A 25360-nucleotide genomic window follows, 5' to 3' on the forward strand; every position below is an offset into this window, starting at 1 on the left:
TAGTAAGTCCTAGTACCCAACTCCCTCCGTCCCATTTTCCGCACGTACGCTTCTCAAACTGCTAAACGCCTCGTTTTTGAAAAGTTTCTATACGGAAGTTGCTTAAAGAATTATATTGATCTATTTTAAAAAAAATTAGCTAATACTTAATTAATCACGTGCTAATAGACCGCTCCGTTTTCCGTGCGCGAGAGATGGGTTCCCAACCCATTCTAGTGAACGCAGCCTTAAAAGGTGGTGATCCACAAGTAGTATAACACAGACACGTACCGCCTCATCGTACGGCATATTTGTAGACGAAAAATAAATTAAAAAAAACTTTTATATACGTGTTTTTAACGATCTAATAGCAAAGGTTGAAAAATAAACTTCGATGAAAAAGAACTCCAAAATCAATTCTAAATTTAAGGTTGAAAATTTAAATTTAGTTGATAAGTATAAGCATGAACGAAAAGAAAAGCCTAGTAATGTGTATTCACTCCTATAAACGTATCCTCTACGACTCTATGAGTATTTCTGAACAATCATAGACATCTCGCTGTACCAGTAATCAAATCAATATCCATGAGAAAACACAATCATTTTCCATGCACATGGCAATTATTTGGGCAGCACACTGCACACATCAGGTTTGGTAATTCTATCAGCTGCCTGCCTAGCCTTGCCTCTCTCTCTTATTTTAAAAGAAAAAAGAAAAAAAAAGGCAGCTGCCTGAAGCTAGCTTCATCGAGTACACTGGAGATATAGATCGGATCGAATCACTGTCGATCAGGAGCTTGAAGCATTTGAATCATCATCATCGACGGAGGAAATCCGCGAACCAGTAGCTGGACTTCTTGCGAAACCTCGCGAGCGTGGCGCGGTCGACATAGATGAGGCCGAACCGGTCCTTGAACCCATCGCCGAACTCGAAGCAGTCCATGAACGTCCATGTAAAGTAACCCTTCACCTTCACACCCTCCCTGTGACAAGTGAAAATAACTCGTCACACTCATTGATCAAGTAATTGAAATTACTATTTCCTTCGCTCCAAAATAAACAAACTTCATATAGAACTACGAATATGGAGGATACGTTAATTAAAGTTGGTTTATTTTGGGATGTATCTATATTCGAATGTCGCCATGTTTGAACTAATCTATCTATTATATACTAAAAGTCCATTAAACTTCCTACAAACGCTCCTAAACCACCACGTGTCATCCTATAAACACTCTCTAGTCGCCACGTGGCACTCTAATAAAATATAGAAAATCATGAAAAATCTAATAAATATCTAGCCATTGATTTTCCGTTAAATCGGTGGACCCATATATTTTAACCATTGATTTTCCGTTAAATCGGTGGACCAGTATATTTTAACCATATTAGATCTCTTAGCAAACAAAAAATACGGTACTCATCCCCATCGTGCATGCGGCAAGCGCAGGTACGTACTCCCTCCCTCCAGCCTCTCTCTTCCTCTCCTATTTTCTAGGTAACTACTCCTATTTTTTTAGTTAACACCTATATCTATCTTAAGATTTTCTAATTATGTTTATCTGTGAAAGATTTGCACGTACAAAAAGTTCCACATATGTGCACGTACATACTTACTCTCTTTTTCCCCCTTTTTCCCTTCTTGGTTAGATGAGATAGAAAACCAAATTAATAATTCAATACACATATTAACTATTAATATTTTTTCTAAAATGCACTTTAATAGATTAGAAAAAATTCTAGAAAATCTGAGAAAAAAAAAAGAAAAACATCTAGTCATCGATTTTTCATTTAAATTAGTGGATTGGATCATTAAATTAAATCTATTAATAACCTCACACCTAATCTCTCTCAGCGCACGAGAGAAAGGTACTTACATACGGCTCATAAAAAAAGCCAAAAAGTACGTATACAACTGTACCATACGAATAAAAACAAAAAAAAATATGTTACATATATCATTAAAAATTACATCCGCTTCCATCTCCTCCCCTCTTTTCTCCATACATGTATAGATGAGATCGTAACTATAATTAGTGATATTAAATTTTAAAGAATTATAACTTTATAAACATAAATTATATATATCATAATTAATATATATGTAAATAAATTAGATCCATAATATTTGGAAATAAAATTTATAGGATTATATTATTTTACCCATTATATTAACAATATAATATAATTTTATTTAGAACCATTATTTTAAAAACACACGGTTTAAAATAAAGGTTACACAACTATATTTTATACCATTAGTTACCAATTTATGATCTATAATAACTAATTCATACTTAAATTAGTGGACCCACTGTTTTATACTTTTTTTAATAAAAATATTTTCCCATCAATTTTCACTTAAACTGATGGACCTATTAATCAGTTAGGCAGTCATATATATCTTTCATAAAAAATGAAAGAAAAACTTCTAAAGACCTCTCTTCAATCCTCTACACAACACACGTGTTCTTATTTGCCTTCTGCACATATGACAAAGCATCGTACCCGAGATAGCTAAAAGTAATTGCCAAAGTGATCATGACTGTCGATAAACCGCATACTAATAAAATTTATATAATTTCTCTGTTATTTCAAACAAATATTATTTCAAAGAAAACAATTTAACATGTGAAAAACAAAAAAAAGCTTCAAATAATTGCTGATATTTTTGCACTACTAAACCAAGCAATTGTGTAGATGATTTGTGTTCCAACATAAAAAGCCTTCAATTCTTTAAATGTGTGGAAAAATATGAACATTTTGAACTTCTACAAAGGAAACAACAATCCAACCGTTAATCTACCCTTAATTTGGTTGTTACTAAATCGCATCCTCATAAGGCGATTCAATCACAATAACTTTAAATTTCTTACCATTACAGTTTGTGTTTATAGCAATAGTGTACAGTATGTATTCAGATAGTATACATAATATTTACTTACTTATCCACAAGTCGAACTCATATGACCTTGATTTATTATCATATAAGTCGATGAATGATATTTAGATATGCCCAGCCTATAGTTTACCCTTATGAGATATAATTTCCAAATAATCTATAATATCATGTTTTAACAATACGAATGCCCACGCGTCGCGTGGGCCACTATTCTAGTTTTATTTAATAAGTGGTTATAACTTTAGCTGAAATAAATGCCGGATTATTATCTAAAAATATTGAAAAAAAAATGGGTTGAGTAATGCGCTCGTACTGGATGGCCTTGTGCACGAACTGGAGGTGCTTGTAGTGGAAGCCGATCCGCGTCTCGTCCTTGAGCGCCTCGGATATGGGGATCGTGCTGTTATTCGCCTCGTCAGTGCCTGCACGTACGCAACAAATTCATACTTCTACCGTCCTACAATAAGATTATTTTTAATCTTAATGTTTGTTAAAAATAGGTTTGTTTTTAAGTAATCATAACATTGAAGTTTATAAAAAACAGTGGATAAATACATTAAGAAATAATTACATTTGAATTTAATAAAATAGAGGTGTCCTAGTCTTTTTATTTAGTATTGATACCTTTGGGATATGTGAAAAATTAATTTATCTTTAGACGAATGGAGTACTCATTCTGCTGGAGAACTGTTGATTGTTACTGTTGAGATTTATTACCATTCTCCCTGCTTTTCCTGAATAAAAAAACAGACATAAGTTACCGTTCTCGGTGATGTAGATGGTGGGATTGTTGTATCTCCTCTTGACGTACAGCAGCAGCTCGCGTAGCCCCGGCGGATAGTTAAAGAAGATCGGCGTGTAAGCCTGATCATTCAGAGATACGGCGAAAGTTCAGTTAAACAGACTCGATACAGTACAACTGTACAAGCCACTCTACTATTTGTCGTCGTAAATCATTCATTCATTCATTCATTTGAGCAACCTACCGGTGGACCAATCGGGATGCTATTGCGGTAACCTGCGAATTGAATCGAACAACGAGTTTTTGTTAAACTTTTCACGCACAAATCTTAATTAACTGCAACGATTTCAACCAAGGCCGAGTTTAGTTCTAAAATTTTTCTTCAAACTTCTAATTTTTCCATCACATTAAAACTTTCCTACACACGTAAACTTCTAACTTTTCCATCACATCGTTCCAATTTTAACCAAACTTTTAATTTTAGCGTGAACTAAACACACCCCAAGTTAATGTGTACTATTGTACTTCCTATGTTTCATTAAAAAACAAATGTAGTACAGAATATTACACATTTTTATCTAGATTTGCCTTGGTTGATCCAACTTTTAAAAGATTCTATTAGTGACGGTTATGGGTCTACCACCAACCATCACCACTATTCTATATGCACGGGAATATAGTAGGACTCTTAAGGGTGTGTTTAGTTCACGCAAAAAATGGAAGTTTGGTTGAAATTAGAACGATTTGACGAAAAAGTTAGAAGTTTATGTGTGTAGGAAAGTTTTGATGTGATGGAAAAGTTGAAAGTTTAAAGAAAAATTTTAGAACTAAACTCGGCCTAAATAATGATATGAGTGGATGAACTTCTGACCAATCCTCAAGCAACCAAAAAGTGCCCAACAAGAAAAACAATTACTATCTTTGTTGTTTCCTTTATTCTCATGATCATTAACTTATTATTCATACAAAATTGTGTTTGGATCTTTACTTATAATCTTACTAATATAAACACGAATAAGTTGGTTTTCTGATTATATACAAATTAGCACAATAACATCATTTTAGATTCAATTTAAACAATTCTGGTTGTTTTTCTACCGCCATATTAAAGCATGGACATTGAACTATAGATGATTTTATCATCCTTAAGACGGTATCACAATATACCACATCTTTTAATGTATATTACTTCATCCGTTTCATATTATAAGACTTTTTACCATTGTTCATATTCATATAGATGTTAATAAATCTAGACATATATGTGTATAGATTCATTAGCATATATATATATATATATATATATATATGAATATGAAACGGAGAGGGAGTATAAAATTTAGATTTACTATTCGTAAAATTTTCTCTTGAAGTATATATGGTGGTCTTAAAAGACAAGATATTTAACTATTTGCCACTTTTATAAGTAGCAATTAAGAATTTGCCTATGAACTCATATATCATAGACATATAAAAATACACATGTTATAGGCTATGAGTGGTAAATTCTTAATTATCACATCATAAATAGTGAAAAAAAAGTTAAATGCCCTTAAAAAACAGATGGGGTTGTATGCATGCCTGTCGCGTTGACCCAATTGTCAGTCAGGTAGGAAGGGTGGAGCTTGTTGGGCGGTGGCGCGGCCACGGCGTAGTTGGAGGTGTAGTAGTTGAGGCCGATGAAGTCGAACGAACCCCTGAGCATCTCCGACTGCTCGGCGGTGAACGCCGGCAGCCGGCCGCCGACGAGCCTCCTCATCGCCGGCGGGTACTCGCCGTGCGCCACGGGGTGCATGAACCACCCGAGCATGAAGTCGAGGGCGCGCCGCCGCGCGCGCCGGTCGGCGGCGGAGCCGGCGTCGTACGGCTCGAACCAGTGCGACACCTGCGTGATGCCGACCTCGCCGCCGTGCGCCGCCCGGTACCTGGCCCTGTACAGGCGGACGGCCTCGGCGTGGGCGACGAGGAGGTGGTGCCCCGCCACGTACGGCTCCCTGCCGGAGTCGCCGCCGGCGGCGCACGACGCCGACGCGTACGGCGAGCACCGCCCCGGCGCCATGATGCCGGTGGCGTAGCCGTTCATGCAGAAGATCGTCGGCTCGTTGAACGTGTTCCATAGCTTCACGCGGTCGCCGAACAGGCTGAAGCAAAGGTCCGCATAATCCACGTAGTCCTTCCTGTTCATTTTTAAAAAAATTTTTAGGAAAGGTTTTCTTTACCTGGTCTCTACATTTAACGGAATATATATAGCCTTTTAAATCGAAAACTTAACCCCTTAAATAATTTAATCTGAAATTCGCTCCTATAGATATTTGAACTCAAAACCTTAATATGAATGTTCATGAGTTCTCCATCGAGCTCAAGGTTAATTAATTACTATCTTCGTTTTAATTCCTTTTGTGTTTTTAAAAATGTATCTAGACATTCCTTCGTCTGTACACGTTTTGAAAAATGGATAGAAATATTTATATATTAGAATAGATGAAATAATTAGCAGCGAATAGTGATAGTGATTTATGGAGTAAATTACACGATGTTTTCGCTCAAGAAGCCGCCATATTTATCCTCCAAAGCCTGTGGAGTGTCAAAGTGGAAAATTGTGACAAAAGGCTTCAGTCCTGCAGGCATGAACATTTGTCAGGGTAAAATGAGTTCCTTTTAAATTTCTTTAAGAAATGAGATATCAAGGAAATATGTTATATTTTTATACATGTAAAGAAAGAGATAAGAATGGACTTGCATGCCTTTAGCTATGACCTCGTTGATGAGGCTGTTGTAGAATTCGACCCCTTCTTTGTTTATTCCTCCACTAATGGTTCCATCTGAAATAATTAAGCAGCTGACCAGTTAAAAAATTTCAAAACCAGCTTAATGATAAGGTTGAGCTATAATCAAGATGGTAATGGCTAATGATAAATCGAATTCTTTGGGTTTGTATGCTCACTGACTTGGTAAAATCCTGCTCCATGCAATGGAGAACCGGAAGGAATCCATGTTCATCGCGGTGATGAGGTTCAAATCCTCCTGCACAGTTTCAGAATTTACCATGGACTCAACTAAACGGACACAAAATTACAAATTCCTCATAAGCAGAAAAGGAATCACCTTGTACCGATGATAGAAGTCATTCGCTATATCTGCATTGCTACCATCTGCGATTTTACCTGCAAGAGAAAAAAAAGCATGCTCTTTTTACAATCAAATCCAATAATTCCTGGTTGATTAATTAGCATCTCGACCGCAAATGCTGCTGCTAAGTTCAAGATAACGCGCTTAGCTGCAAACAATTTAGCTGCAAATAATCTCTGAAACATATCGAGGCAAAGCACCAAAGATGACCTGGAATGCGGCTGAAGGTGTCCCAGATGTTCTGACCTCGCTTGTCGACAGCACCCTCGTACTGCACATCATACTATGTCAGAGAAAATCGTTCAAGAAGAACAATGGCGAGTGAGCTGAGCAAGAACCTGAAAAGATTCGATGCTGCGGTGTAGGAATCAAAGATGGAGCGGTGGTGAATTAACCTGATACGCGGAGGTGCCGGTGCCGAAGAGGAACCCCTCGGGGAAGCTGTGCCTGTTGAGTGCGCCATGGACGCGGTTGGAGCTGCAAGCCAGAGCGATGAACAGTAGAGCAGAGAGAAGGAGCCGACGATCCATGGCAAGATTAGCCTGGCTGCCGACGATCGAGCTGTCACTGCCTCCTCTAACTGTACTTTTTATACAGAAAACACTGGGAATGATCTTATACTTCTTTTATTAGAAAAAAGAAAAAACCTTTTTAAAGAAGACAGAGCATGATACTGTACTCTGACACTAACAGCAGACAGAAACAGCGCAACAACTTCAGCTTCAGCTTCCTCTCAATCATTAATTCATAGCACCACTAGTACTTAGTATCAGCGTCATTTCACTTTTTTCTCATTTTAAAGCCAGTAAGTCATTGATAAATCGAAGGGAAGTAAGTTAGAGAATCTGTCTCTTATCCTTTGCATGATTAAGCGATGGTTGTAACACTAAGAGCATCTCCAATAGATGCCACACTTAGCAGTGCACTCACGTGAACCATATGGACTAAGACTACTCATGAGATACACTTCTTCCGACGAATGATACTTTCTAAATCAAAAGCAACAAGGTGAACAGGACACAACCTTCGTCATCCAACGCATAGCCACAAAACCGTGGCTTGGCAAAAAGCAATCGAGAATGTTAAAGCCGCGCGTACCTTGCCTAGGCGTCGTGTCTCTCTGCAGGGACACAGTTCTAGTTCGGAAAGAAACGGTAGCTAAACACCGTGAGCAGAGCTCCGATCCAGAGGTACGGGAAAAAAAATCTATGCGGCGGTGCCGCACAATGCTTCTCGTGCAACACCACGTGAGCTAGTGCCATGTGTCCCATCTCCTGCTATAACTCGAGTCTGTTTTCGAGCCGAGCCGACGCCGCAGGCCCTGGAGTTAGTTCTACTGCCGCGGCGCCGCCCAAAAATCCTTTCTGCCGCCTCATCCCCGCGCCTAGCTGCAGCACTCCTGTAGTCCTGTCGTGCTATCTGTCATGGACAAACCATTAGAATCTCCACTCTCCAGCTTCTCCATTGACACTGCTAGCTTTCATTTTTTTTTTCATGCTAAGATAGCAAATGTCTAGTAAGTCACCGTCCACAGTAATATTCAGTGAATTACTACTATAATTTTCAAAGAGCTTTAGTGACACATCAAATAAAATTCAGAAAGAACACTAATTCCACATCCTATTCCAACAAGATAAATTGCAAAGAGAAGCCATGAATCAGCTTTGAATATCACAGGAATCAGCCTTCAGTATAGCTTCAACAAACCTGACAGTAGCTCCTTGCCGTTGTGGTCTGCTGCCCAGAAACACATCACCACGGTCAGCTGGTCTGTCTCAACGCCGACGGCACCACTGCTCCGAGGAGGGCAGCAGGGCCCCTTACAGCGTGTCGTATGGCTGGGTGGTGGGTGGGGCGCTGTCCGGATGGGTAGAGGGCGGAGCCCTGAAAGCCGCCGCCGCCGCCACAGTAGGAGTAGATTTGGGGTGGTGAAGAGGAGTGCTGCAGGCGTGGGAGGAGGCGACGAAGAGGATTTTGGGCGCGACGGTAGAACTCGACTCCTGGGCATCGGCTCGGCTCAAAGAACAGAGTCAGTCTGCAGCAAGAGACGGGACACGCGTCGCCAGTCCACGCGGTGTTTCACGAGAGGCGTCGTGCGGCACTGCCGCAGAGAATTTTCTTCCCAGAGGTACGTATTGAAGATGGCCTAAAGTTTGCGAGAGTTTCTGAATATATAATATTATACTTGTTCATGAGTCCACGATTTCCACACTATTGCCCTCTTTTATTCATATTATGCTGATATGCACAATCTTCTTGGATATATGAGCGAATTTCTACCAGTAAGAAAATTCTCATATTGTGATTGATGTGCTGTTGTGAAAACTACAACTTATAATCCTTATAATTTGTTCTACACATCATGGTGTGATTGAATAAATAGGAGAGCTAGAACATTTTTTTTAGATAATGGGACAACTAGAACATGGAATGTAGTCCGGACAACATTGATGAATCTAATCCTCCACCTCCCACCTCCGAACGTCATAGCTTCCTACGCAGGAAGTGAGCGACACAGGCACACAACGGTAACTCTCCTAACCCCTATCTTCGCCATCCACAACAATAAGAAGGAAGGAGGAAGGCATCCAAGAGAGGAGATACTAGCGGCAGGTGGCTCCTGATCGGACAGACGGAGATGGCATGCCTAGGTACCAAGCTTGATACCTATGGGTATCAACCGTGATGCTAGCGATGTACTTACAAACAACACCAACGAGCAGCACAATAGGTTGGCAAGAAGCACGATGGCTTCCAACGTTGTTGGTGCGACAACCTTGAGGCCCACATGAAGAACCCTGACGACCCCCCCGTCCACTTTGTTAGCATCGAGATCACCCTCCACACCGAGACAACCCGCTCCACCTTCGTCTTGTTGTTGGTTCCCTGGACCTTGTTCTCCTCGGTCTCGCTCCCTCCATTTCATTTCATCTCCCACACACGACAATGCCAACCTCACTGCCACAATTGGTTCCTTCCTTGCCGATCTCACTAATTCTGTTGACCCCACCAACCTCTACTCTCTCTAACGCCCTCCGATCCGGTGTAGGAAGGAAGAAAGAGGATAGGGGATAGCCTTTGACATTGGGAACAATGGTCGATGAGTCGAGGGAGGGAGGAGGATAATGATTGGTCCTCCCATTGGGGCGAAGGAGTTGACGGAGGGCGGAGGAGGGCAAAGCTACTGCTAGCTCGGTAGGGAAGACGAAAGGAATATGTTCAGTGGAAACGATCTAGAGGAAACAGATCTAAAAATAATGTTCACCCCTTAATTTATCATATGCCTCTAATAGGATCATGTCTTAGTTTTTTTCTGTTAAATAAAATATGTTATCCAACTTTTCTCTCTGATGCATATAATCCCGTGGCAACATATACATTATATGAAAAACTGTTTACCAACCGGCAAAATATCTAAAAGTTGTCGCAGGAAAACAGAGATATTATTTTTTAAGAAAGAAATTAGGTGAGTGATGATTAGAATCCACTACTGCAATGCCACAAGAAGCCTAAAAGGCAGGAATCATTTATTTGAAGAAAGAAATTAGGTGAGTAATGAATAGAAGACCCGATATAAAACAAAGCCCAAGAGGCAATGCGCCCAACTAGGCCCATTAGGAGTCCAAACCGAGTGGTCTCTAACCCAACCCAAAAAAGTCTATAGAAGACACGACACAGCTCTCTCGGCCCATCTCCTTCCACACCGGGACGCCGGCCGCCGCCGCTGCCGCCGCCCCGCGCGCCATGGAGCCGGACGCCGCCGACGACGACTACATGGGGGACCTGTCCCACTTCCTCCCGCCGCCGACCCCTTCCTCCCCGTCGAGGAGCCTCGGGCGGAGGAGGCAACCGCCGGCGCAGCAGGCGCAGGGGCAAGGGAAGCGCGCGAAGGGGGTGGTGCCATGGCAGGAGCGGCGGCGGCGGGATCGGGAGCGGAAGCAGCGGGAGGAGGACGAGCGGACGATGGCCGGGCTCGCGGAGGCCATACCGGAGACCAACGTGGGTTTCAGGCTGCTGAAGCGGATGGGGTACGACCCCGCGGCCGGTGGCGGCGCGGGCGCCGAGCCGGTGGGAATCGAGATCCGCCGCTCCCGTGCGGGGCTTGGGGCGGAGCCTGCTGTATCGGTGGCGCCGCCGCAGCCGTCGGCGGAGGTGGCGGAGGGGGAGAGGAGGCGGGTGGAGGAGATGGCGGTGGAGTTGAGGGCGAGGCAAAGCACGCAGTGGAGGAACCGGAGGGTGGTGTGGGATTACCGGAAGGCTGAAGCCGCGCTCGCGCAGCTGGAGAATCGGGAGGCTGCGCCGCCACCGCCGGAGGGGGAGGAGAAGGCTGAAGAGGAGGAAGAGGAGGTGATCACTGAAGAGGTAATTGTTCGTTGTTACTTCCAATTCTCACCAATTTTTTTTATCTGTTACTCAAATTCAATCATTCTGTTCCTGAATTACGCTTTGTTGAAACATTTCAAACAAACATGGCGCATATTATAGTCATCTTAATTAGAAAATTGGAACCTGGGTGAAGGTTTCGAAGGTTGTTGCGCGATGCCATTTGCCAACTAAACTGTCAATTGATTTTGGCGCTGAAGCATAGAAACTACCGCAGGCATGATTTATTGGATGAAATGTGGAATATGATTTACGGAATAGACCACTATACTGATCTTATCATCTTAAGCTTCAATATGGGTCAGTCACAAGCACACAACTTCAATACTAGTAGTTACTACTTACTACCCCGTGCTTTGCTGCGGGCATTGGGGATTTCAAAATAGCCAAATTGAAGATAGTCACAGTAATAATATGTTGCAAATCATTTTATAGCCTGCTAAGAAATAGCTTGCAAACAACACAATGATAAGTCACTTCTTTGCTGGCCAAATGGTAAGGATGCTTGACTATGTCAAATACTCCTAGAATACACTGAAAGAGAGCCAGTAACAAAACACTGATATGATTCCAGTGAATAAAATTTAATTCTAAGAAATTATAATTATCCTAACAGAACTGATGGGAACTGAAAGGGAACCATTTATCTATTCTTGAGTGAAATATGAATTACTAATAAATAGCAGTGTAAAACCTTTTGTGTTCAATAACGGCAAAAAACATCATCGTCCTAACGTAATTTGCAATTAGATATATAATAAAATAATATATGTTTTTAGTTCATTACATGCTATATGAAACATGTGAAAATAATGATTAACCACTTGGAAGTCATGCACAGAAGAAGAATATTCCTGCAAAGATACTTGATAACATATTTTCAGATATATAGCAGTGCACCGTCTTTACGTAGTTCTAAATCTGCAACGAGCAAGCAAGTGTGGTTGGCATCTTTCTAGGTGAAAATTGACGACAGTATCATAACATCACTCTGGCTTTCGTCAAACAAATTTTAAGCATAGTTAGTGAATGATTCCAGGACCATACCCACAACACCAATAACTGAACTAGCACCTATCTTAGGTTCTGATTGTACAGAACAATTAAAGGATAATTAATATATGACAAAGTACTGTACCAATAGAAAAGTTTCAATGGTACAGACTGAACACATACACATGAGGATGCGAGGGATGATGACCAGGAAGCGTTGCTGCTTGGTTGGAACCTGTGCAATATGATTGCAGAGCAGATGTAACAACTGGGACGTGACCAAGTTTGGGCCTTGTTATTTCTTTCTGTAGGCAAGCTAATGGTCCAATGTATGTAGGCCTGTCAAAGATAATGGGGATCCAACAATTTATCAACACGGAACGATTGATCCAATGGTTCAAATGTGCTGCTGACATGAGTAAATGTGGAGCAGCTTTTTAGAAATAAATGCTGCTAGTGGGTTGTAACTATATAGAAATAAAGGATATATTGCATAGGACCTTAGGCATTTCATCACAATTTTCCATTGTGACGAGCATGATAACTGGTATTAGTAACGCAATTGCCTCCGTGCCTATTTGGTTCCTATGAAGGGCTAACCGTAAATGCTTACCAGCTATTGGTTACACATATTATGTTGTGACAATGGAAATAGCTCGAACTTTGAATTATGAATATACTTATGTTTGCACATTCTTTCCTTCATATTCTTGTCTAGACTTCCTTTTTTATCTGAGAAATCTTATGCAAGACTGCAAATTTTGCTGAAAGGACGAGATTGACCTGTGTTTATTCTTGCAGGATTTGCAAAATATATTGGCTAAGCTGCGCGATGAACACTACTATTGCCTTTATTGCGGTTGCAAGGTCAGCTTCATTCTGGAAATAAGCTTCAGCTCTACATAGTACTAGTGTTTATGTGCATGCCCCTACTGCCTACTGGACGGCATTACTGTTGGGAATCTGTGATTACCATATCATGTTGGATCTTTGGTTTTCTCTGCATTTTAAATAGGGTGATCTTTTATAGCATCTTCCATGCTTTTAAAATTGGACGCATTGTCCCCTTTTCAGTATGAATCAGCAGAAGCATTGGCAAATGAATGTCCTGGGCCAAATGAAGATGACCATTAATTCGCTGTGTCTGGGGCAACAAAGAATGGTCCTTGTTACAACAGGTGATGATTCTGTAAGTGCAGGAATCTTGTTCAGTAATGATTTGCATACTGCGTTGGATTCCTGATGCACTGGAGCTTCAGAATCTTGTCCTTATCATACATGTTCAGTTAAGGGGTATTTGTAGACTGTAGTACTAATGGTCTAATATTTTGATGAATTAACTGTATCATGCAGGATTTGCAAGTTGCTGTAAACGATATTTTGGGACCTATACTGCGAATCACCTTTCACATTTCAGTATCACATCTCAATGTTAGAAATGATAATTCTCTTGCGGCAGCTTAAAGCTACAAGGGTGGAACTGGAAAGCTTCAGGAAGAGTTTACAGTTCTGCATATGGTATGCTCTGCTCCTCCATGTAGAAGGCTTCAAAGGAGCCCTTGCTACAGCTCTTGAAAAGTCCAAATCAAGGTGCCTCTCCTCACAGTGAAAAAGAGTCGTGTCAATGGAACAAGTGATCTGCGACATATGATAATGATAAGCAGATGGCGCCAAAGCAATTATACATTTCTGTTTTCCAATCACGGTGATAACTGTTCAAGTTGGTAGTACTGTGTTTAGGATGGCACTGATATTTTTGATTCATTCTAGCAATACATCATACACCTGTTGCTGGGATCTATCTTCAATGCAATGATGGTTTTACAACTGTGTCAAATCTTGCATGTGACATTAAGATCCATAATCACTGTTTGCTGATCACAGGCTAGCTAACATATGGTTACACCACTGTTTAGCATGATGTCAATTATGTTGCAATGACTGCATCAGTGCCACTGTATGTGTCCTCTTTGGCCATTTATGTGGGCTCTCTCCCTCTGTCGTGACATGGATGAGGTGCATTGCCTGCTGACAGCAAAAGTTTCAGTGCTCAGTGCTCTCAAGTCACAACCAAAGGTGACCAATCAATTGGGACGAAATTGAAGCAACAACCCAGCAAACAGTGGCTGGAAAACAAGAGATGCTTGATGCAAAATTCCATGGAGTATCTATCATCACAGAAAAGCAAGGTGGTAATGTTTTATTGTAGAATATATCACTGCTCTCCACTTGTCTGCAAATCTGAACATTTCTTCTCTTTTATTTTTCAGAGTGAAGAAGCTGCCAACATGGATCATCCTCCTCTCACCTCAGCCAGCCCATCAAAGGCATCAACAGAACACCACTGGTGCAGAGAGCATGCTGCAAATCCACGCTGTGCATGTGGTCTCACTTTACATGAACACACGCCCTTCGAACTGATTCTTTCCTACAATACTCAGCAGCAGAGCAGGTACATATATAAATTGTACAAAATCTTAAGTACACTTGTAAAGTACACAATGCATCAAACCCTGAAAGCATGTTTTCTCTTCAGTATGGCCCTTCACCTGGAAGGCTGGAAACATACAGGCTTAAAAGTAGTATAACAGCGTCAGAAGGGGAAGATCAAATACAGGCCGAGAAGTGAAAAGGTTGGAGCTTTTGTCACAACCAGGGAAGGTGTTTACTCTCGCCAACCGAAACTGAATCTTCTGTGGTAAGGACAACCCGGCACCAGAATAATAAGCAGAAAAAGATTCATGATGAACAACATAAGAGAAATAACATATCGAGCAGAAGTCCTCGACAATACAGCATTAACACTGATACTTAAAAATTCATGGAGAGTTACATAGATGGATGCGGCACAGCAATTAATTGAGTTCAAGGGCGCGCATTATTATTCATCACAGGGAGATTAATCGCCAGTCACCTTAGAATTTCCTTTCCATACTGGAAAGGAAAATTTGAACACAAAATAAGGGCAGGCAGCATGAGGTTCTTCAGTTCCATGACTCGCCTTGCGGGACGACAGATCGATGGCAGCTGGAACAGCCTCTACAGAGACCAATCCATCGTGTTGCTGGTTTGGTCGAAGGTGCTGCCGGACCCAGGATCGATGCGTGGTGCTGGGGCTGGACCGTTCCCCTGCAGAGCAAGCTCAAGCTCACCGGAGAAGTGGGCATGATGGCTAGGACCAGGGTGCACCTCATCAAGTGAGACTTCATGTGGTAGCTGGTGCGCCACGCTCCGACCACCACCCTCATGGCCCCGAGAACCTGTCCAGGGGCTTGGTGCCATGTAGCTACCCGCCATGGCGGAGGGTGCCACAGGATTGCCATCAAAGCTGGTGGTAGTGGACATGGCTGCAGCCTGGTTGTGGCTGGCAGCGGCACTGTGGGTAGTAGTATCCCATGGCTGGGTTGACAGAAGAGAGAGAGCACAGCTCGAGTCGGTGGCGGCACCGACCCCTGCGAGACATCCACCTGGAGGGAGATTTGGGCCAGCGAACACCGGTGGCCCTGAAGAAGAGCTACCTTGGCCGCTGTATGTGTTGGCACCATATCCCGCCACTGCACTAGAGTGACCATGAGGAGCTACGTTCCTGTGCCACTGGATACCACCGGAGATCCGATCGCCTGGTTGAATTGCTGGCCATGCATTCCTTACGCTGCTTGGAACCCTTGGGTAGGAGAAATCCAACGTAAAGCTTCTGAACCTGCGATGCTCTTCTGGATCAAGAATCGCAACAAACAACACATCAGCGAATGCAACCAGTAGTTACCAACAAACACACAAGATGCAAAGAAAACAAGAGCCTCTGATGATACCACCAACAGATGCAGCTAGTCGACCGTAGCGTGATGCCAAAGGGGTTTGCGGCCTCCTCCGGCGCTCATTATGACCTGCAAGGCGTCTGCGGCAGCTGCGTTTTCCTTGGTCAAATTCAGGCAGCAGGTGGAACCTGTCATATTATGTGAACAGAGAATCATGGATAGATTGATTCTGAATCCTATCCACTGCTGCTGTGCAGTGACTGAGTTTTTGAAGCAACAGAAGGTACATCATCTAAATTTGGCTGTTGACTCAGAAAGCAAAACGAGGCATGGCGAGCAAATTACTCCTACATGAATCAAGGTAAAACAAGCAATGCACAATGCAAGCAACTTTTATATGCTTATTATCCTAATAGATCTGCATGATGCAAGCCAAACATAGCAAACCGTAGCTCAGGTCAAAAGGCAGCCCATGCTAACTCAGAACAAGATTTCTTGTCATCCTAAAGATGGTATTACTACAAATCCCATCAAGATAAAGCAGCAACTCTCCTAGTGCCTTTCATAATTACACCCATAAATAAAAAATGCTATTCCTAACACAACAAAAGGACACCATGTGAAAGGAAGACTGTAATCATTCATGGAGTTGTGAGATGTCGGGCTTAAAATAACAGTACACAAACACTAGATGGTTATCCATCTAATTGGACGGCAGGTGTCCTACACATAAAAGCTAATGGTCCATCTGGCTTTTATAATGATGCATTATGGCATCAGATAGTGACACACTTAGCACTGGCACAGCTCAATTATAAAATCTTGACATTTTTATGAATACTCATTGTTAGTAATTTGACCATAAAGGAAATGATAGTAGCTTCAACGTAACCAAAAGTCTGAACCAAGTCTCTAACAACAATTACTACCTCCGTCCTAAATAAAGCTACAACAATCATAAAATCTTGACATTTTTATGAATTCTCATTTGTAGTAATTTGGCCCGTAAAGGAAATGATAGTAGCCTCAACATAACCAAAAGTCTGAACCAAGTCTCTAACAACAGTTATTACTTCCGTCCTAAATAAAGCTATTTCTAGCTATGAATTTGGACAGGTACATTTTGGAACAGATATATTAGTACGAAGACACTAGATATATAAGGCAACAGAAATTGTTGGTTTGCTCTGAAAAGGGGGGAACTGGTATGAAGTAAGTACAAGGCAAAGATATTTGTGGGCTAGTGCTACAAATATGGAATGTAGAAATACTACTACATATTCTCTAGTATGTTTCTCTTACTTCCCTTCATCCTTAAGGGCCCCTTTGAAACGCAGGATAGGAAAAACATAGGAATAGGAAAAACGTAGGAATTGAAGTTGTATGTTTTTCCAATCCTACAGGAATTGAAAACACATGAAATGGAGAGAAGAGCCCTTTGATTATACCACAAGATACACTCAACAAAGGAAAGTTTCACAAGAGGTCTAACCTCTTGCTTATTTTCCTATGGAATTGATCATAGGAATGCAATCCTACGGAAGTTTTCCTATCCTCTTTCTATGAATCAAAGGGCTCTATAGGAAAAAATCCTTAGGAAAATGAATCCTCCAAAATTCCTTTGCTAATCCTCCATTTCAAAGGGGCCCTAAGTGTTGCTAGTAAAAAATTAAAGCATCAAACAGTCCAAGCTATCCATAGACTATTACAAGAGGGGCAGATATCAAAACAGGCATATGCTTGTCAGCTAATGAGACAAACTATTAAATAAAAGTAACAAATGCACAGAAGTGGTAGTATAGATTATGAACAACTGGCGAGGCGTTGGAACTTGGACTATGCTACCATATGCTACCATACAGAAGTGGTAGTATGCTCAGTAGTAGTAAGGATCTATAGATAACTGAAAACCTTGAGCTCAAGTCACAGCATAGTAGGAGTTGCATATCTTGCAACACAAAGACACATATATAGTACAAACTACAAAGCAACAGCTTTAGCCAACTTCTCTCTCCCATTCTTACCGTGGCCATTGCTAAGCTTGCAACATCAACGGAATTTTATAGCTAATGGCTAATTAACTAAGTAGAGTAAGCACCAGTACAAATAAACAGTGGCTCTTACTAACACAGAGGAATCTTATGCAAAGCGGCAGGCAGGCAGGCAGACAGGCAAGTCACATCACTCAACCATATAAAGGAGTATTTTCCTCATCAACCTACCAACTTAAAAATCTCATAAGCACCAGTCAAAATATTAACACTACTAGTGTAGTACTCCCAACACAATCAAAGATAAAAATAGATGAAATGCAGGAAGTTTCAGAGAGTTGAAATCAGCTTGTTTTAGCAGGAAAGGTCCCACACACACCACTTGACAGTGCATCTAATGTGGTGGCCGTGCTCATAAACCTTAAAAACCTATAGTAAAACGAGTAGTAACAACAACACAATAACCCAAAAGACAAAACGGCACAACAATAACAACACATGTACTAGCACTAAACAAGAACAAGAAGCAAATAAACAAGAGAGATAGGTGAAAGAGGAGGGAGAGCAAGCAAAGCAAAGCAAAAGCAGTGGTGACATCAGCAATGGCGAGGTGAGTGAGAGAGTGACCTGCTGCACTGCTGGCAGAAGCGCTGCTCGAGGCCGGCGACGACGACGCGGGGAGCCTTGGAATGCATGAAGCACACCTTGTGGCGGCAGTAGTAGTTCTTGATCCCGCTCAGATCCGCGCCGCACCCCTCCACCTGGCACCGCGGCGGCGGCGGCGGCGGCGGTGGCGCCGCCGCGGCCACGCCCTTCCCCTTGTTCTTGCCCCCTCCGCCGCGTCCACCACCCGCCGCCTTGGAAGACGAGGACGGCGGCGCGGCGCTCGCGCTGCCACTGCCACTGCCAGTGCCGCCGCCGCCTGCTGCCGCGGCGGCGTCCTCGAAGTAGATCTTCTTGCCGAACTTGAGACCGTGCAGCTGGCGGTGCTCGTCCCCTCCACCACCACCGCCGCCGCTGCCGCCTACTCCGCCGCCGGCGGCGGCGGCGGCGCCTCCTCCACTGGCCATCTCCATTGCTCGCGGTCGCGGGTGGGAAGGAGACTGTAGCGCGCGTGGCTCTTGGCGCGGCCCCCCCTCCTCTTCTCCTCTCTCTCCTCCAGGAGAGGGGGAGAGAGAAGAGAGAGGAAAGAGACGGAAAGGTGGCGAAGCCCAGCGAGCGACACACACACAAGTAGAAGTAGTGCGGTGCCCTCTCTCTCTCTCTCTCTCCGCCCTTAAAAACCACTTAAAATAAAAATTATCCTCACACCCTCACACGCGCGCCGAGAAAATCGAGTGGAGATGTCATTGGTTATCTTCTTATAGCAGGGTACAAGGGCAGTAGCAATGCGTCCTAGCAAATTGTTATACCACAGCTGCAACATAGGTGGTTTGGGAACTCTAAATGACACTGCACCCACAGTATAAGTGTGGTTTAGAAAATTTATAATGGGACCCATAGATAATATAAAAAATCTCACCCTTCCCCCACCCTCCACCTAATTCTCTCGTGTCTTCTCCAGGGCGGCCATGGCAGCGTGCTCCGGCAGGCGCGGCGGAGCTCGGCAGCACCGGCGAACGGCGCGGCAGAGCTCGGCGGTGGGGCAGCCCAAGCGCGGCGCCGCCTCTCCTCCTCCAACCGGGTGGAGCGGCCCACGCGGCGACGAGCAGCAGATCTGGCGGCGTCCAGCGGCGCGGCGGAAGACGGCGGCAGCGCCAAGCGGCGCTGTCGTCGACGGTGGAGGCGCAGCACCGGAGCTGCGTAGCCACACGCGGGCCCCGCCAACGCCACCGGCGCGCGAGGAGGGCGAGCTTCGAGAGCTCTGCCCGGAAGACGGCGGCGCCGCTGAGCGGCGGATCTCGGGAGGCTCCCCGAGCGCCCCTACTCCGGCGAGCCCCACGCAGTGGCGGCCCCTACTCCAGCGAGCCTCCGCCGAGCCCCATACCCCGAGCGCCCCTACTCCGACGAGCCTCCTTTCTCTCCCTCTCTCGCTTTCTTGTTTCTCGCGGAGGTTCTTTTCTTTCTGACAAAAGTTGCTGAGGTTCGTTTGGCCCGTGTGGCCAAACTTGGTCACACGAAGCTGGGTTGGGAACGGTCCCCACTCCCCTCTCTCCTCCACGCAAGCGACTTGCCTACGTGGCTCTACATTGCCACACGCCACGTCCTTGCACTTTAAATGGCCTAAGCCAGCTATAAACATATTTTAAAAAAGAGTAAATTTCACAAAACTACAGGTATTTTTGTACAATTTATCACAAAACTACAGATTTAGTGTCTTCGTTTTATCACAAAACTACAGGTACTTTGTACAATCTATGACAAAACTACATATTTAAGAACTTGTTTCACAAAAATATAGATTTAGTGTATTCGTTTATAACAATGCTACACATTTAGTGTCTTCATTTATCACAAAACTACAGATTCAGTGTCTCCATTCTCATAAAACTATACGTTTTAATAATAGTTTTAGCATTATTAAAACGTGTAGTTTTATGAGAATGGAGACACTGAATCTGTAGTTTTGTGATAAATGAAGATATTAAATTTGTAGTTTTGTGAAAAATGAAGATACTAAACCTGTAGTTTTGTGAAACAAGTTCTTAAATCTGTAGTTTTGTGATATAGTGTTCAAAGTACATGTAGTTTTGTGATAAACGAACACATTAAATCTGTAGTTTTGTGAAACTAGTTCTAAAATCTGTAGTTTTGTGATAGATCATGCAAAGTATCTGTAGTTTTATGAAATTTACTCTTTAAAAAAATAAAGGAAGAGAGAAGAGCAGCGGGTTACAAATCTGTAGCCAGCTGCAGCACAGACTCCAAGACCTAACGTGTGTGTGATTGGTGGGACCAGGTATTAATAGTATAGTAAGCAACTATTGTATGAATTGGCTATTATATTGGCTATAGATGATTTGGAGCTTACTATTATAGCTAGCCAATCTAATAGTTTATTCATACAATAGTTACTTATAAACATATACTACACCATTAATATATGGTCCCGCCTCTCGTACACATATAACGTTTTGGAGTCTGTGCTGCAGCTGGCTACAAATTTGTAGCCTGCTTTGCTTCTCTCTCCTCTTTTTTCTCTTCCACATGTGCTTATAGCTGACTTGTAGCCTGCTATTGTACCTGCTCTAAACGAGATTCAATAAAATGTTACTATTAAATAATGGGCACTTATTAAATCTTTACGTAGACCTCTACTCGATCTCGTAGGAGAAATAAAAGAGAAATTATATTGTGAATCTTTGCTGAGACTTTTACTCGATCTTGTAGGGGAAGTAGAAGAGGAAAGGATGTTGAGATGAACATTGGGATAAGGGTGGTGAGGCTTAGATCGGAGGCGGTGATGGAGCTTCGACCATGTGGCGACACTATTGAAAAGTATTGGACAAGGGTGTTTGCGTTGGCGTGGCCATGGAGGTCCAGACAACGGATGCTTCACATCTTGGTGTGGTTGCGAGTGGCGGCGATGGACAGGGCAGGCACAACTGCCTCAAGAACCTCCAGTTCGTGTCCCTCTTTGTCCTTGCACGAAGTGTGAGGGAGGTAGTGGAGACCAAGGCCGGCGATCTTCGTTCGCTCTTGTGCGAGGGTTGTACCACTGGTAAAGGCATCAGGTTCATCTTGGAGGACCTCCCCGCCACGTTGAAGAGTAGAAGACGCCTGTTGCGGCTATCGACGAGCGCGCGGGCATGATATCTTTGATTTACGACCTCTTCCCTAGCCATGGTGGTGCTACTACTTCGTCGAGCTCTCATCAATGAGACAAAAAAAGGGATCAAGAGGAAGAAGGGCATTTGGTTAGCTTTGCCAAAGCAAACATGAAAAATCATTAAATTAAGAAGGAAAGAAATGTCATTGCGGCGTGTTGATCCTATTTGAGAGTACCATTTTATTGAATCCTAAATGTGTTATGATATTTTAGCGAAATCCCTTTCCGACGATGGCATAACATCAATTTTCTCCGGCGTGCACGGCTTTGGCTTCTCTCCATGGTACACATTCACTATTGCTTTGGTAGAAGTTACCTCTACCCAATGATATCATGGCTACCGTGGTCAGCGAGAAAAAATGGTATGATTTGAAAACTAAGATGGTTACGGCACGAGGTTAATACGGTAAAAAATAACTAAAATGGTTACCGTATGAGCTTACTGTGTTAACCATGGGGTACTCGCGCATGTATGGCCACACCATGTGGTAGCTTAGAGTATATCCGACAGCATCTCAAAATATCCATTTGACAAGCTTAAAAAAAAGTCAAATTTGACTTTCACTCCAACAACATCTTCACTGTACAATCCAATCGGATAGTGGGTCCCGTGTGTCAGTCTCTCTTTACTTTTTCTTTCTCCCTCCTTCGTCTTTCTCCTCCCACCCACCCTACCGTCCTTGCCCTCTCATAACTATTCTCAGGCGCTATGATGGTAGAGAGTAGAGACAGTGGTGGGCTCCGAACGAAGGGTGAATAGTTATCTAGGGGGCGTGGCGGCGGAGAGGATGGAGGGGAAGGGGTGGGTTTTGGCGATGACGTCGACCAGAGCTTTATGGCTGATCCAAGACCTCAGCATAGGAGTCAAGACTTCACCTCGAGAAGGCCACCCTCCGCGCGCGCCGCTGTACGAATTGGCCCACTCTCTAATTCGTGGACTCCGACAACCTAGCACCGTTTGCCTCTCACGCAACCCAGTGTCGCTTTGCCATCTCCCACCGCCCAACCCCCCCTCCCAACACCGCCAGTGCCAAGGGGTAGGCTCCGGCACAACCGCCTCCTCACGTCCAGCACTGCACCGTCCTAGCTTAACCCAACGGTCACCGTCGACGCCTCTTATCCATCAGCACAACAGAGAGAAGAGGGGAGGAATAGCACGTGAGGCACACCGTTGACAAGTGATTTTTGGCTGGCCAAGTTTGACCATCGAGGGGAGGGATTTGGCCAGCTAGATGGCATGGCCATCCAGTTGGAGAGTCTACTAGATTTTTCTTTGCTATAATTGTTACTAAAATTTTGGCGTAGAGTAGTATGTGGCAGGGTAGAGTAGTATGTGGCAGGGTTTCCCTTACCGCCGGTAACCGCGTGGTTACCGGGCTTACCGCGGGGGTACGGTAATATAAATACCGCGGTAACCTCCTTAAATTTAAATAAATTTTAAAAATAATTTAAATTTTTGATAAATTTTGCATGGTTTTTTACAATTACCGCGGTTACCACGTGGGAACCGTGCTTACCGCCGGGGCGTAGTAACCCTGATCCCGACGGTTTGAAAAATCCTGGTATGTGGATAGGCTACTAGAGATGCTAGTAGGAATAGTGTGCTGCTACCGATGGAGGAGCAGCGGCAAGGCCAGTCATCTTTGGAGCACAGTGCTTGCGGGGAGGGAGAGGGCGTCAGCGTCACTGCAGTGCAGGCAGCGAGCCACAGCTGCAACAGCAAGGGCAACAGGACCTGCCTCCAGTTATCAAATCACGCAGAAGCTATGGCTAGGTGGCTACTCAGCTTATAGCTAGTGTGAAAAAGGGGCTGAAATGTGCAGCGAGAGAGGAGAGGAGACGGGCTGGGTTGGGAGCTGTACGCCTGTACATCGCGGTGCAGCGAGAGAGAGAGAGAGAGATGGGGGGGACGCAGCGCAGGAGACGCAACGCAACAGGCCACCATGAGTGAACAGCACGGCTGCCGTGTGGCAGTGCCCACAGTGTGTGTTTCCTCTTGGGGCCCCAACCACCCTATCTACCCCCTTTGGGGGCTCTCTGAAGAAATTTTTACTATGTCCGTTACAAAGTATAAAAAATTTTAGAGTTGTACATAATCATTAAGAAAATAGATAGAAATAGAAGTGAGTGGTGAAGAATTATGATTAAGTAGGTAGAAGTGAGTGGTGGAAAGTTATGATTGAATTAGTAGTAGAGGTATGTAAGAAAAGTGAATGGTGGAGGGTTGTAACTGGTTGGGAAAAGAATGTTGGTGGAGAAGTTGTTATATTTTGGAACAAATTCTAAGGGCTAAAAATTGTTATGTTTTGGGATGGAGGGAGTATAACATAACCCCTTGTTACAAAATATTAGAATCTTTTAGATTCAAAATCTGTATCATGATATAAGTATTTTCCAGGCATTTGATTCCAACGTAAGGAGATTTATACATTTTCAGCTGATGAGATATTTCGAGAATACTCCTATATATAATCTAAGCAATTTAAAATTTGATCACAAGTGACTAAAATATTTTTTTTACTCTACCTTAGTTGTAGCTAAAGAATGTAAAAATACATATATTTTGAAATGGAGGAGGTAATATATTCCATACCCCCACATATCCTATCATTAAGAATTTTAGTAAATTTCTATTGTAGATTCCTAACTTTAGTCATGATATAAATCCACAACTGTAAGGGCCACTTTGAATTTGAATCAAATGATTTATGTAGAAATTTTATAGGATTCAAATCCTATAGAAATTTTTCTATTTGGCCCTTCGATTCAAAGGATTGAAGTTCTCCAAATCCTATGAAATTCCTGTGGAATGACATATTGCATGTAGATTTTGAAGAAAATTTAGCAAGAACTCGAACCTTTTGGAAAATTTCCTAATTTCCTTTGAGTCTATCTCTCTCATCCGATTCCTGCGTTTGTCGTGCTCTCCAATCAAACGGCCATTAATGTGTTTTTCGTGTGTTTTGCAACCCTCTGTTTTACGCTTCAATTCTTGTCAAAATCCTTTGTTTTTCCTTTTCCTCCATATTTTTCAACCCTGTGATTCAAAGAGGCCCTAAACCCTCGTATGCAATATTTTTTTAAATAAGTTTACTCTAGAGAGAAACACGGAGAAAACTGTGCATAATAAATAAGATTTTAAATCTTTGGATATAGCTACCGCTATCTTTGAAAATAGTTGATTGAAGAGGATCTAGCTACTCGTATTTATGTATAATTTAACCAAAATTAGCCTCGTTAACCTCATTTAACCTGGGCCCTGTTTGGAAGATTAGTCTAGGGTTAATTTTAAGAGCTAATGTTTGTCTTGAATTGGTAGACTAAATATTATCCTAAGGTAACATGTTTAGATCCATGGGCTAATTAGTCCTACAAAAAATTAGTCCCATTAGCATCTCTTAGAAGGGCTAATTTTTGTTGGGGGGCTAATTCACTTTAGCCCTAAATTAGCTCACATGTTTGGATTCTTAGGTGCTAATTTATGGATGAAAGGTGGGGGACCGATCATCAAATGTTTTAACCGGCTGTTTAAAACATAGGTTTAAGTTTGTGTTCCCCTAATGGTGCACCAACGCTACAGTAGTGTGGGCACTGTTGGCTCGCTGGCCAGCTGGTTGGGGATCAAATCCAAGATGGATTGGCACATGTGGCAGGAGCAAATTTTTTGGGCACCGTGTTGGTCGCAGACTCGCAGTAGTGTGGATGAGAATTGAT

At 43.0% G+C, this 25360-nt stretch overlaps 3 protein-coding genes and 1 long non-coding RNA gene across 8 annotated transcripts; 2 read left to right on the forward strand and 2 right to left on the reverse strand.

Moving 5' to 3' along the window:
* Nucleotides 1-507: 507 nt before the first annotated feature.
* On the reverse strand, nt 508-8745 carry LOC4345996 (beta-glucosidase 28-like). 3 transcript variants are annotated; one of them, NM_001403663.1, is made up of 12 exons: nt 8460-8745; nt 7148-7332; nt 6963-7023; nt 6729-6787; nt 6572-6647; nt 6368-6445; nt 6154-6241; nt 5205-5800; nt 3868-3899; nt 3643-3745; nt 3195-3303; nt 508-962 (listed from the first exon to the last, which is right to left on the reverse strand). In NM_001403663.1, the coding sequence occupies exons 1-12, from the start codon at nt 8503-8505 to the stop codon at nt 797-799; spliced, it is 1599 nt and encodes a 532-aa protein (NP_001390592.1). In that variant the 5' UTR covers nt 8506-8745; the 3' UTR covers nt 508-796. The 3 variants fall into 3 exon arrangements, 2 of the variants coding, with proteins under 2 accessions (NP_001390592.1, NP_001390593.1); NM_001403664.1 differs by having other exon boundaries at nt 7148-8171; NR_175398.1 differs by lacking the exon at nt 3868-3899.
* A 1655-nt stretch (nt 8746-10400) lies between these two features.
* Nucleotides 10401-14008, forward strand: LOC4345997 (G patch domain-containing protein 11). Of its 2 annotated transcripts, none has more exons than XR_001548431.3 (4): nt 10401-11114; nt 12930-12995; nt 13203-13317; nt 13482-13965. XR_001548431.3 is itself a non-coding variant. In NM_001422621.1 (4 exons), exons 1-3 carry the CDS (start codon nt 10497-10499, stop codon nt 13260-13262), a joined length of 744 nt encoding a protein of 247 aa, NP_001409550.1. In that variant the 5' UTR covers nt 10438-10496; the 3' UTR covers nt 13263-13306; nt 13482-14008. The 2 variants fall into 2 exon arrangements, 1 of the variants encoding a protein (NP_001409550.1); NM_001422621.1 differs by having other exon boundaries at nt 10438-11114; nt 13203-13306; nt 13482-14008.
* An 844-nt stretch (nt 14009-14852) lies between these two features.
* On the reverse strand, nt 14853-19118 carry LOC4345998 (squamosa promoter-binding-like protein 14). Of its 2 annotated transcripts, none has more exons than NM_001422622.1 (3): nt 18505-19076; nt 15941-16074; nt 14853-15838 (listed from the first exon to the last, which is right to left on the reverse strand). In NM_001422622.1, the coding sequence occupies exons 1-3, from the start codon at nt 18951-18953 to the stop codon at nt 15168-15170; spliced, it is 1254 nt and encodes a 417-aa protein (NP_001409551.1). In that variant the 5' UTR covers nt 18954-19076; the 3' UTR covers nt 14853-15167. The 2 variants fall into 2 exon arrangements, with proteins under 2 accessions (NP_001409551.1, XP_015650813.1); XM_015795327.3 differs by having other exon boundaries at nt 14892-15841; nt 18505-19118.
* LOC136351438 (uncharacterized) lies at nt 16032-21904 on the forward strand. The gene is made up of 2 exons (XR_010734541.1): nt 16032-16247; nt 21208-21904. It is a non-coding gene; the product is annotated as an uncharacterized lncRNA (long non-coding RNA).
* The last annotated feature ends 3456 nt before the right edge of the window (nt 21905-25360 follow it).

Source organism: Oryza sativa, chromosome 8 (assembly GCF_034140825.1).
Source record: "Oryza sativa Japonica Group chromosome 8, ASM3414082v1".
Taxonomy (NCBI): Eukaryota; Viridiplantae; Streptophyta; class Magnoliopsida; order Poales; family Poaceae; genus Oryza; species Oryza sativa.

Coding starts and splice junctions, on each gene's coding strand:
- LOC4345996 (NM_001403663.1), bottom strand. CDS start 8,505: ATGTGTTTCTGGGCAGCAGACCACAACGGCAAGGAGCTACTGTCAG. Junction 7,024..7,147: donor CCGGCACCTCCGCGTATCAG/GTTAATTCACCA, acceptor TATGATGTGCAG/TACGAGGGTGCTGTCGACAA. Junction 5,801..6,153: donor TTCTTGAGCGAAAACATCGT/GTAATTTACTCC, acceptor AAAAATGAACAG/GAAGGACTACGTGGATTATG.
- LOC4345998 (XM_015795327.3), bottom strand. CDS start 18,953: ATGGAGATGGCCAGTGGAGGAGGCGCCGCCGCCGCCGCCGGCGGCGGA. Junction 16,075..18,504: donor TTCTGCCAGCAGTGCAGCAG/GTCACTCTCTCA, acceptor ATAATATGACAG/GTTCCACCTGCTGCCTGAAT. Junction 15,842..15,940: donor ACTAGCTGCATCTGTTGGTG/GTATCATCAGAG, acceptor TTCTTGATCCAG/AAGAGCATCGCAGGTTCAGA.
- LOC4345997 (NM_001422621.1), top strand. CDS start 10,497: ATGGAGCCGGACGCCGCCGACGACGACTACATGGGGGACCTGTCCCAC. Junction 11,115..12,929: donor AGGAGGTGATCACTGAAGAG/GTAATTGTTCGT, acceptor TTATTCTTGCAG/GATTTGCAAAATATATTGGC. Junction 12,996..13,202: donor GCCTTTATTGCGGTTGCAAG/GTCAGCTTCATT, acceptor TCCCCTTTTCAG/TATGAATCAGCAGAAGCATT.